The 12894-nt window shown below is 38.8% G+C and overlaps 1 protein-coding gene across 1 annotated transcript in view; it reads right to left on the bottom strand.

Annotated features, from left to right (window-relative positions):
- VWA3B (von Willebrand factor A domain containing 3B) overlaps nucleotides 1-12894 on the bottom strand; it is a 59763-nt gene that overhangs the window by 41476 nt on the left and 5393 nt on the right. The window contains 5 exon segments of the mRNA XM_058829489.1: nucleotides 420-544; nucleotides 2386-2555; nucleotides 7200-7359; nucleotides 9537-9787; nucleotides 12126-12220. Of these exon segments, the coding sequence (XP_058685472.1) occupies nucleotides 420-544; nucleotides 2386-2555; nucleotides 7200-7359; nucleotides 9537-9787; nucleotides 12126-12220 (801 nt within the window).

Genomic DNA, 12894 nt, shown 5'->3' with positions numbered 1-12894 from the left:
AGTAACCTTATGTTGATTTAATCCCCTTATATTACCTATGAACTTGACCTATATTCATGTTGGCTGTTTTATCATATGGTCTGCCACACTATTCCTCCTTTTCCTTTTTACCATTTCTCCATACATTTCCACAAGGTCACTGGCATAAGCACACAACTACTATTCTTCATGTTCCTAAATAAATTATCTTCTTCTCCTGTTCTTTCATTCCCACATGCAGATCCTCTACTCTCTTCATTTTTCTCTTTTCCTTGCCCTCTCCTTCCCACCCAGAGAATTTCCATTCCCAGACCAGTCCTGTCCTCACCCCACCCACACCTACAGGCTTCTTTTGATTTTACACTCATCAAGTTCCTAAACTACATTTCTGTTCTGACATCTTGCTGTATCAGTATAATCTTCAGGTTTATATTGTCTACCTAGTGGCATTCGCCCTTTCACTTTTCCAGAGTTCAGGGCAATTAATCTTTTTCCATCCTCTTCATATTTTAGTGCAGATCCAGTAGCATCTCTACAGTCATTCTTCTCAGCAAAAGCATGGAATCTGTAAGACAAAATGAGTTTCCACCAATATACAAAATACATACTTCTCTAATTTTAAAGGGATGTTTTTCACACATACAAATACAGAATTATATCTAAAGCTTCAACTACAGTAAGGTTATTAATTAACTTTATGCATACATTTATGTACTTTCTGAAGTCTTCTCATGTAGAATATTCTTTCTTTTTGATATTACTTACTGCAAGGCACCTTACTCTTCAATTTCCTGGAAATCTATTTTTAATTAACGCTTTTAAGAGGCTGAGCAGGCATGTAATTTGAGATGTCTGAGATGACACTAACACCTTTTATCAGATTATCCTCCTAGTTGAAAGCCTAACAGGAACATTTATTTCATTATGGGCATACAAATCAGGATGACAACCAGCCTTCATTTATCCTCATTGCCAAAACAGAGAAGGTCTCAGAGCAGGATAAAGATGCATTTCTGTAACAGAACTACACTAGAAACAGGCTCAATGCATAAAAAGCCCACAAACTTGGCCATTCCTGTGAGAAAGCTGACTTAAACTTATATACTGTTACTGGGCAAATATCCACCAGCAAGTTATTAACTGGCCCTGTAAGTCTCTGCACAAAAGCTAGACCCATGCAAAAAGGTGACAGTGAGAATCAAACAAAACAATTCCTCTCAGCTCCCTGCCACAACCTTTTTTGCCTCTGTCTCTACTATACAAGATACATTCACTTTCCTTTGATAAAGAAGGTATAAAAACTGCCAAAAGAAAATGAGGGATAGTTATTGACAATGTACCTGGTACCACAGAGGTACCATGCTTCTAAATGACCACAATAATTTTAAACGCACATCAGACCAGAGCAAACATGACACTTTCCCACAGTCTTGTTTTTGGCAGACGTTCCCATCTCCTAAAAGCTATTTCTAAACACAGATGGCTATAAAAGAGCTAAGCAGCTGCCATCTTACCAATTGCTCTGCTGTCATTTGGGAGATTTCTACTGTTGGAGGGCTTCCCACTCTTGCACAAACAACAGTGAAACAGAAAAAGCTAGCAGCCATTTCACAAGTCTGTAAATGTATGGTGACTTCTGTTAAGCAGAAAACACCTACTGACTCCTACTACCTTCCTGCTGTGGAGCATGAGTTTGATCTTATGTGTTTTGTATTTGTTCATTTATTTTCTTTATTTCAATAACAAAATCAAGATTCAAGTTGTCTTATCCATTTCTACTGAAGGCTGATTCTCATCATATGGCTGATTCCCAGGATAAAGCATTCAACAAGGCATGTGGAATATATTAATTTCCACCAACCATACCAAAAGGATGCTAGAGAGCATGTTGCAGAACTGCTTTTCCACACAGCCAGGCCTGAAGAATAACATACTATCAATTTTCTGTTATTCCATGAGCTGCTCATTTAGGATTAGCATTTCCTTTTCAGTACATGTCTCTGTGGCACTTGACCCAACAAAACTCTACATCTTTTTCTGGTGCTTGTGGGTACTATTAATGTACAAAGCAACATAATGAAAACTTATTTCAGTTTATGTTGTGACCATTTCCTCCCAACAGTTTTCCAGACTTCAAGAGAGAGGTAGATGGCAGATGATTTTGGACATAAAAAGGGAATAGCCTTTCTGCAGGCCAGTGAGAATATACGCAGAAAAAGGCTGGACTGTTTAAGTAGGGCCTGCATTCTGGTCATATCTCTTAAGACTATTTCCCCATCCCCAGATCACTTAATGAACTGCTTTGTCTTATTTTCCTCATGGAAAATTCAGGTATGTCCCAGTATCATTCCTATCGGCAAAGAATTTCATAAGTACTGAAATCTTTACTGTCCTTCTTTTTCATACCTGCCAGAGGCCAAGTGGCTTAACTCCTTCAGAAAAATAATAGTTGCATCTTCCCTAGCATTGAAAGACACCATGTTGACTGGACAGGAGCCATCTGAAACCTTCTCAAGGAGTAACTGCTTTGTGTCCGCTGGAACATCACCCACAACAAAGTAATAAATAGCTTCAACCTGTCATAAAATAGAAAAGAAAAAAAAAAAGGTAATTGGAAGACATTGTTTTACATAAATAAATGTCTGATACTTAGTCAAGCACTGTCCTATGCTCAGTATTGGTAGGAAAAATTCATAAAACTGATGCATTACTTGGGCTATAAGATTTTCAGACCTTTGGTTCCTCCTCTCATTTATGCTAGTAATTCAAAGGAAGGCTACACAAAATTTCCTCAAGTGAGGCAAGAACTTATCCCACAGTTCCTGGGTGTGATTCTGCCCAATGCAAGCCTCTTTCCACAGAAGTTAACTGAAGCCAAAGAGAGCTGTAAGGAAGGACAACTGCATCATTAGTCAGAAAAAGGCTCTGTGCCATATGCCACTTTTATCAAGAGACATGCTATGTTGGTGCCTTGCCAGAGCTGAAAAGTAGGAATTTTTATACAAGACATAGTTTTATTAACAGCATGTATTCTGAGGTTAGGAAAGATGGCAGTCAAGGGAGGTGATTTTCCCATTCTCTCTGCACTAGTGCAACCTCACCTTGAAAAGTGTGTGCAGTTTTGGTCACTGCAATATAAAAAAGACACTAAATTACTGGAGAGCATCCAAGAGACAGCAATAAAGATGGATCTTGAGGGGAAGCTGTATGAGGAGTGTCTGAGGTCACTTGGTCTATTCATCCTGGAGAAGAGGAAACTAAGGGGAGACTGTATGGCAGTATATAACTTCCTCATGAGGGGAAGAGGAGGAGTAGGCACTGATCTCTGTGCTGACCAGTGTGGGAATGGCATGAAGCTGTGTGAGGGATGGTTTAGGCTGGATATTAGAAAAATGTTTTACACAGAATGTGGTTGGGCACTAGAACAGCTCCCCAGGGAAGTGGTCATAGCACCAAGACTGATGGAGTTCAGGAAGCATTTGGACAACACTTTCAGGCACATGGTGGGATTCTTGGGATGGTCCTGTGCAGGGCCAAGAGTTGGGTTCAATGATCCTGTGGGTCCTTTCCAACCAAGCATATTCTGTGATTCTGTGATTTTTTTGAATACTATTGCTGGTATTTGCAGATGATTTATATTTTTTATAGTTCCCAAGGCAGAGGGAGCTTGGCAGGTTTACTATAACCACACACACTTATATCCTGAAAATGTTATTACAGGAAGAGAGACAAGTTGAAAAAATGTTCTTTAGTTATTGCTTAAATATTACATTATGAAGGATTTTATGTTATCTGCACTTATCCATGTAACAATCCTCATGCTAAGTATGTTTCTTGAATTTTCACTATCATTAAAAACAAATGTAACAAACAACTATCCCATGATGACTTTCAACACAATATGTGCAGTATATCAATCCTATATCCTGTTACATAACGATACCTTAGATATCATTGTTTAACTGAAAAAATACGTTTGAATAAACTCACCTCTGTTCCCAGTATGGAGTGAATCATCCTGGAAATTATGCAGAGAAGAGAAGGTTCTGGGGTGACCTTATAGCACCTTCCAGGACCTGAAGAGGCCTGCATGAAAACTCGAGAGGGACTTTTCACAATGACAAGGGAGAATGGCCTTAAACTGAAGGAAGGTAGATTTAGAATAGATGTAAGGAAGAAATTCTTTGCTATGAGGGTGTGAGGCACCAGGAAGAATTGTTCAGAAAAGTTAGGAACGCTCCATCCCAAGTGTTCAAGGCCAAGTTAAATGGGGCTTTGAGCTACCTGGTCTAGTGAAAGGTGCCCATGCCCATGGCAGGGATGTTGGAATTAAATGGTCTTTAAGGTCCTTTCCAAACCAAACCATTCTGTGATTCTTTGAATATGACTCGGAATCCCAAGATGTACACCACAAAAGACAACTATTTGAGTCTGGGATGGCACTGAGAAAATGTCTCTACACTCACATAATTTCATGCAGTAGTAAAGCAAATTCAGCATCACCTACAAGTGTGCTCATACATTTCCACTACTGTCTTGGGTACTGATTTGTATTCCAGCTCCCTGAATAATTTCTGCATTTCAAGCTTCCTCCCTCATGTATCTTTTGGCACCTTTCTCAACACAGGGAGATGTCTCTCCCAAGCAGCAACCCAATTTCGGGCTGGATCAGGCAAGCTAACGAAGCAGCACCTTGCCATCTTGAACGTCTCTTGGATCTTGCAGAAGAGCAAGATGCTCTATGTGGAAGGCAGGGGCCATAGTTACAGACTCCACCTATTTGGGAGCAAGCAGAACCAGGTACCCTAGCAGCACTGATAATTCTAAACAAATACTAAAGGTAAAGAGAAAAATGAATGTGTTTTATTAAAGTGCAAGATTAACAAAATACTAGCTTTAGGAAAAGATACACAGAAAAAAAAGAATGAACTCGAACCTATCTGTGTTGTAGTTCAATTTTACAAAGTTCCCTGTTTGCCTCCTCCAGCTAAAAAGCTATCTGAGCCTGAAGACAGATCTCCCAGGTGAGACCCAGTCCTTGGACAACACCACGTTCCTACTGCTTTTGTTGAAGAGTCTCCTGGGCCAGAGGAATTCATGCATACTGCACAACCATTTTTCCCTATGTTCTTTCAGATTCACATCTTCTCCCCCTTCCCTCTAAGACTGTCATTAATTCATAAACTTGAAATTCAGCAAGAATAGAAATTTTCACACTTTCTTCAAGGGATTTACTGCCTGCCTCTGCAACTTTTAAAATACTGACATTTATTGGGCATAGCTGATACAGAACAAACCCCTCACAAGAAAATTTTAAAAAATTATGAACCACAGATAATTCACTCTACTTAACTACAAACCTAGCAATGACATACTACAAAGGAAATGTTCTTCATAGGCTAATGGGGAAAGGTTAAAACCCTTCTAGTGAGTCCTTCATATTTTAAAAATTGTAATTTATACGTTTAAACAAGCAAACAAACTTCATATAAGAACAGAAAGAACAACAACATGAACAGTTCCTCACAGTCTTGATCATGGTGGGAAGGTGTTTTGGATGAGTGATCCACACTTCATGGAGTGGCACCTGTACAAAACTGAAGGCTAGACACTGTGGATGCATTTGTGGCAGGCAGAGCTCAAAGGATTGCAACATTACAGCAGACTGAACTTGAGCTTGGGATTTATAGGTCATAAGGAAAGGAAGTCTGAGGAATCACCACATATGGGAAGAAAAGACCAACTGAAGGAATGACAAGAAGAACCATGCCAAGGGCAGAAAAAAAGAACTGTTTTGGAGCAACTTCTGTGGACAAAGCCAGCTCTTAGGAATGAGTTATTCATGACGGCTCAGTAAGTAGGTAAGTTTTGCCTAGGACTGAATGGGGTATCCCCCTTCTGCACTACAGTGAAAGTTGAACTTAACTGAACTGTCAGTTACGAATGATAATTACTCTGTTTAGGAGAAACTGAAGTTTGTTTTATGTTGAGTACCTACCACAACTGACTCCCCCAGATTGCCTATTGGCCCACCAACATCTGGAAAAATAATAGATGTCTGACAGATTTTAATTTCTGTTTATTCAAAGACCCACCAGGTCCAAAAATACTTTCTTCATCCAGACAATGCTGAAATCTAAGTACAATTTTTTAGTTACTCATCAGGAAATCAGTATTATACTGCAAATTGAAAATATTAATAAAATTTATAGAGGGAGAATTTAAAAAAGGATTCATTAAAAAAAAATCTCACTGGTGAATAATTTGTTCCTTACCCAGTTCCTTTTTAACATTAGTTTCCAAACATCAAGGCTCATCTGGATGAGAATCCATCAGGTAGGGAACCAGAAGGCAACTCAAGCAAAATTTACCTTCTCCTTCAAACAACATCTCAGAAAGAGATTTACAAAGGAGTTAGGACTGTTTCTGTGCACAGGGATGGATGTTAATAGCAGTGAAAATCAATGGCTCTACTCCACAGACAGTAAGCCAAATTTTCATTAAGTTCAGGTGTTAGAGCACTGAGAGAATGTACATTGTAAGGAAATGTCATAAAATATCTCTTTAATATCACAAGTTTTAAGTGCCTGCTCAAATGACAATATGTATGCTTCATTTCTTGTGAATCTACTTTAATGAACAAAGTAATAGGGTACTTTTAGAAATGAACGGCATTTAATTGCAGGAATAACTGTATATGCTTTGTCTCTGTCCTGGAACAAAGTCTAGCTATCACCTGGCTGATAAAAAAATATTTGTGTAGCCATATCATAAGCTAATGCTTCCATAAATCTCTGTACTCACTATTTTGAATTTTAAATATAACTTTTCATGAGCAAGCTGGATACATAACAAAATAAAAATGGTTTCCCTGCCTTCAATAATGTTAATACTATAAATTTCCTCAAAAACTTGAAGCTCTGAAAAACTTATATGGCAAAGAAAGGGGAAGGGAAGATGTTTTCTCTTTCCCTTAATGACTGAATGTTATTTATTCTGGGTAATCTAGGAAAGAAAATAAACAAGTTTCTGCATTCAAAATACAGTACATTTACATAAAAGGACATAGTATGCAGCTACAGTTGAGGGGAAAATATCCTTTCCAAATGCTGTCATTAATATTTATCTTTGCAACATTGATCAGGGCAAATCACAGCAGCCAGCCTAGCACTGAATACTCTTGGATTTACTTGGGCTTCTGAAAAGATGTATGAGCTTACCGCTTCATCACCCATGGCTTCCAGCAGAGCTTCAGCAGAGCTGGTATGGCTGACAGCTGTCATATGGTCCAGCTTCCAGAGCCATGTAACTGCAGACTTTACAGTATGCTCAGACACAGGAGTGCATTTCTCTTGCCACTTCATAAGATCCGGAGCAGCCCTGAAAATGAGATTAACTATAAATCAGAAGCAGTGAGAATCATGCTGACAGAACAAGAGAGTGGAGCTCTCTTGTTCTTTTATATTCTTAAATAAGAATTACAATATACCACAGATACTAAATCTAGCATTGCAATAAAGGAAGTAGAAAAAGAATGAAACCATTAGAAAAAATACTGCAATTTTGTAAGTTTTTTTTTTTTAACAACTGTTTCCAAAGTAGGAGAGATAACGCACTTTTAAAAAGAGTTCCTGATTCATAACCCTCCTTATCATAAAAACTCAATCAGGTTTTTAAAATGTGTGCACGAAAAAGAAAAGTGTCTTCTGCAGGTCTCATTCCACAACTTGCTCTACAACCTTCGTGTCAGAGCAGTTTAACTAACACTATTTTTTAGTAGTACAGCTGTTCTTTAGCTAGCCATCAAAAAAAAATTTGTGATGCTAAGCTTTTTGGTATTTTAATTGACAAAAGACTGCAGTCCTAATGGAAGAAGTACAAAGCCAATGAGCACTTTTGCCTGTGTACTTGTACATAAAAAGGCAGAAAGGAACTATAAAACCAACTGGTTCCAGTATCTGTGAGATTCCATCAAGAACTATTTTGAAGACTTTCCTGCAAATCTAAAAGACAACTGTATTTCCCAAGATTCTTTTAAAGTAGTAATTTATATGTTATATTGTCTTTTGCTTCCCTCCTGCAAAAACAAACAAATTGATGAACATAATTATTGTTTCAATTTTGATTTGGCTTTGCAGTTCATTTTTAAAGAAAAAGTTCTCTAAGTTATCTGCTTTGGAAAATATCTTCTTTGGAAAGTATCTACTTTTGCAACAGGTTGCCCTGAGAAGCTGTGGATTCCCCATCCTTGGAAGTGTTCAAGGCCGGGCTGGATGGGGCTTTGAGCAACCTGGTCTAGTGGAAAATGTTCCTGCCAATGGTAGGGGGCTTTGAACTAGATGGTCTATAATGTCCCTTCCAACCCAAACCATTCTGTGATTTTATTACTCTCCCTTCCAAATCTCAGTAGTATCACAATCTAGAAAATTAAGATAGGGCACCTGAATCAAATCTGTAAGTCAATGCCTGGGTAAAACAACATTAAGAATCACCATGTAATTGCAAGTTAACATTGTGGAACCAGTTTTAAAATTATATGACCTAATTTCTACAGGTTTTTTCCACTCATCTATCTAAACCCAAGCTTATGCATTCAAATTCTCACGCATGTATGAATTTTGCAGATAGGTAAAATTTGAATAGCTGCTTCTTTTCTTCTAACTAAATGCAAATTAAACAAGCACTTGGAAATCTTCTTTTGTTATGGAAATCTACTATTGTTTCCTAGTGCTGCTGATTTCTGTGACCATGGAAATCTACAGAAATACAAATGGCTATGCCTGTCCCTATGGCACTTGGGGGAGTGCACATTTAACTGCAAGGCAGAAATCTGTAATGTCCAAAAACACTAGAGTGCAATAAGTGGTCAGATAGAACCTCACTGTTTCACTAATATTGCAACATCTGAAGGGCATTACTGCTGTTGCAAATTCTTCTGATTTTGTAGAAGACATGATTGTTATTTGGGTTCTGTTACCCTTTCTTTGCTCATCAGGGTAACAGTGACCTTCTGTTAAACAGAAGTGGCAAGTTCAGCACGACTATAGGTGAAAATTGGTGGGACATCTACAGGTATTAGCACGATATCATTCATGACTATTTCCAATACAGAAAGTGCCTTATCTAAACACATATAACATGCAAAGCCCTTTTATTCTCCAGCAATGTGCCGACATGGACTTCTTTGACCAGCCTGGAGAGGTCTAATTGTGGCCTTTCAGTACAAAGGGACTTAGAAGAAAAATGGGGAAACTTTTCAATAGGGCCTGTAGCAATATGACAATGGGTGATGGTTTTAAACTAAAACAACCAATATTCAGACTCGACAAAAGGAAGAATTTTTTTACAATGAGGGTGCTTAAACAAATGAGCAGGTTGCCCAGAGAGGTGGAAGATGCCTCATCCTTGGAAACATTCAAGGTCAGACAGGATGTGGCTTTGAGCAACTTGGTGTACTGGAAGGTGTCCCTGGCCATTTGCAGCAGTTATGGACCAGATCACCTTTACAAGTCCCTTCCAACCCAAACCCTTTTATGATTCTGATTCTTTCTGCTTACCGAATAAGATTGAATCTGGAAATTTGTATCACCTGTTCCACAAGTACCATAGAAAGTGCATCCCGACATAGATCAAATTCATTTGGAGCTGCAGTGCCAAAATCCAACACAATGACAATGCACTGTTCTTGAATCACTCCAAATATCTGCCGGCTCTCACTGGTTAACCATTCCATTCGCTGCTTATATAGCTCAATGGCTCCAATTAGGCAATCCACAAAATGAAGAATTAGTTCTTTTTTGGCTGTCAGCTTTATTCAAATAAGAGAGAGAAGGAAATTGAACATCAAAACAAATAATACAAATGCAGCCCCAAGCTTAGCACAGCTGCATAGCTAGTTTGTAAGTGTCAGATATGCCAGCTAAGGTAGCAGTGAAAACAACCCATTTTCCCTCCACTGTTTCAAGAGCAAATACTTGACAAATGCATCTAAGCTATAAAGAAAAGGCACTGCATTTTGTCCTAATTGCTTTCCATAAACTTTTTATGTGAGCATGGGACAGTGCCAGTGGGTTGTCTGACTTGTCTGTCTCAAAACTGGAGCAATTAGAATGAGCTGAACACAGGCTAGGATGTAGAAAGGGCTGCAGAGCAGATGGGTGAACAAACAAGGACACAGAAACTTTGTACCTCCTCAGACTAGAACTTTGACTGGCTTTTAAAAAATTTTTTACAGCAATACAAGGCAGCATACGGTTTGGTTCTAGGGCACTTCAATCTCCACCTTGTCTTTAGCATTTGAAAGGAAAACGTAAAATGTTTCTCGCTTGTACTGTTATTTCACTAACAATGCCCAGCATTACAGATTAACTATTTGTGGGTATGTGCTTAAGCAAATTTAGTTCAGATAAGTGCAATCAACATCTAAACTTCCCATATCTTTCCAGTAAAGTAAAATCTAGATCCAGTATTAAAATTAAAACCTGCACATCCTCCCTATGAATAAGTTTAAGAAAAACACATTAACCATGACCTGTGGGTCTAATAATGCACCACAGATTCCCCCAGTATCTCTGGCCCATGTGAGCTGATTTACTGGTTGCCTTCTACTTCTAACTTCCCTTCCAGTACTAAGTACAAAACCTTGGAAATAAAAATGTTTTTAAGGATTATTTCTCAGGGAGAAGATATCTTGTGTGTCAGTCTGCACACTTCTCCCTCTCATTTGTATTTTTCTGTGTTCTTTAATATCAGTTCGGGCCCTGTAATGTGCCTCCCACATACCGAGTCTCAGGCAGTCTGCCAAAGGAATGTCGGCCTGGGAAGGAGCACTCAGAAATCCAGTTTCCTGGACTATGACAGTCAGATTCATACAAAGAAGTTTACTGCACTACACCGACCAAACTTCATCTTAAAATAAAGCAGTTTTCTTAGAATACTCCCTCACGTGTAGTAAGCAAGTGCAGATTTCCATTTCTCTGAGGGCCAGGAAACTTCTGACTGTCCAGCCTAATTTTATTCATTCAGTTCATACCTATTTATTTTTGGACTAGCATGCCTTTTAGCAGAGAAAACTACAGCTTCTCCCTATCCCTGCAATTTGCCTTTCTGGAGCATTCAAGGGCTGTAATACTACCCTTCTTCTGTCTTCTTTCAGGCTTACATTTCAACATCAACCAAGCCTTCTTATAATATGATCACAGCACTGCAGTTAATCCTACCAGCTCTTCTGAGTACCTGTTCTGGTTTGAATGGCTTCTTCTAAGCCTGTAGTAACTGTATACAATACTGTACTCAATATCCTAAAGGAGATCTGACCAGATTTCATATAGTAGCAAAAATGCCTTTCCTGCTGCTCACACCATGTTCTAAGATTAAAAGACATTTTGTAGGTATTTCACATTGAATAATGGGAATAAAATGAGGGGAAAAGGCTTCCTGAAATGGTTCTTTACTCATTTTTAAGCTTTCTCCCATCAGATGTGACTCTAGTCATCAGAAAAAATTACAAGCCATTTTCCTTTTGTAAAATCCTTTATAAATTAACTCTCTCCCTTCCACACTCACATGCACATCTCTTCAATCAGAATACATCCTCTTAACAATAGGGCTGCCAGCAGCTGTTGCTAAGACATTCCTTAGAACATGAGCCTGGGCAGAGATCCAGCTAGCTGTCTCTGTAGAATAGGCTGAGCCTTTTGTGACCTGCTGGCACTAAGCAAAGCACTGCTTTGCATTGGCAATGACAGCGCATTATGTCTTCTTATTTCAGCGTCCCCATTTGTTTTATTGATTATAATTTTATTTTTTTTAAACTGGTTCTGAGCATCTTCTCTTTAAGGGTTCCCTCTTTCAACACAGGGTAGATGTTGCTTAGAAACTGCAATCTCGTCTGGAAAAGATTTACTGCAATGCTGCACCAAGGCAAGAGACTAAGACTTAAAAAGGAAAAAAGATATCTAGTTTTTCTACCATCGATAGTTATCACTAACAGTTTGACAAAACAGAAGAAAAATTATCAAAAGATAAATTTCTCACAAAGAATATAAGTATTTTATGCCCTAGGAAGGCATTTTAGTCTCATCATGCTGCTACAGTGATAATAACTTCTAAGTGCATAGGGAAGTCACCACAACAGCCACACTTACATTATACACGCTGCCATCTTGTGCTGTCTTGTATTGAGGAAACAGACCATCTGCATATCGAGAAGCCACAGGTTTCCCCAAGGTGGTCACATAATCTACAGTAAAATTTACAAAAGATCAAGTTGCTAATCTTTGGGACTACTTCAAACAGGTATTTTTCAGGCTGATGTGTATGTCATCCAAGTGTGAGGCACACGCATCAGTATTGAGCTCTTGACATTAAGAAACTTGAGAGAAATTCTGTTGTTTCATTTTCTGGTTATATCTATGATGGGGCCCTGAGGCCCTCAACCTCTGGCTGCATCTCCTGTTGTCCTTGGCTGAATTCCCTGGATGGACCCTAGACATGGTTAATTACCTCACCCTGCTGCAGGACTGTATCCTGTTCAGTGCGGGCATTGCCTAGGCTGCAGTCCCTTTTGGCTTCTGGTTCAATTTCCTACCACAGAGCAGCCCTGCTTTTGGTGCTTCCTCCCAGTTTAGTCATAAGTGAGGAAAAAACCAACATCTAATTACTTATAGGTCAAAAAGCTACATGAGACTTTAATTATTGTGAAGGTTTGGGCAACCTCTCAACACAACTTGCAAATATTTGTCTGTCAAACCAAATACAAAATCTGGTACAGATAATGCTTTCTCTTACACAACTCAATGGGTGCAGAAGTGAGTGCATCTAAGGAAAAGGCCACACTCTGCACTTTCAGTAGCTAGAAATCTTCTCCAGGATCTTCACTGATAGGAAAACATTAGGGGTGGGAATAGTTAACGT

Source organism: Poecile atricapillus, chromosome 1, assembly GCF_030490865.1.
Source record: "Poecile atricapillus isolate bPoeAtr1 chromosome 1, bPoeAtr1.hap1, whole genome shotgun sequence".
Taxonomy (NCBI): Eukaryota; Metazoa; Chordata; class Aves; order Passeriformes; family Paridae; genus Poecile; species Poecile atricapillus.
This window is presented reverse-complemented; position numbering and strand designations above follow the sequence as displayed.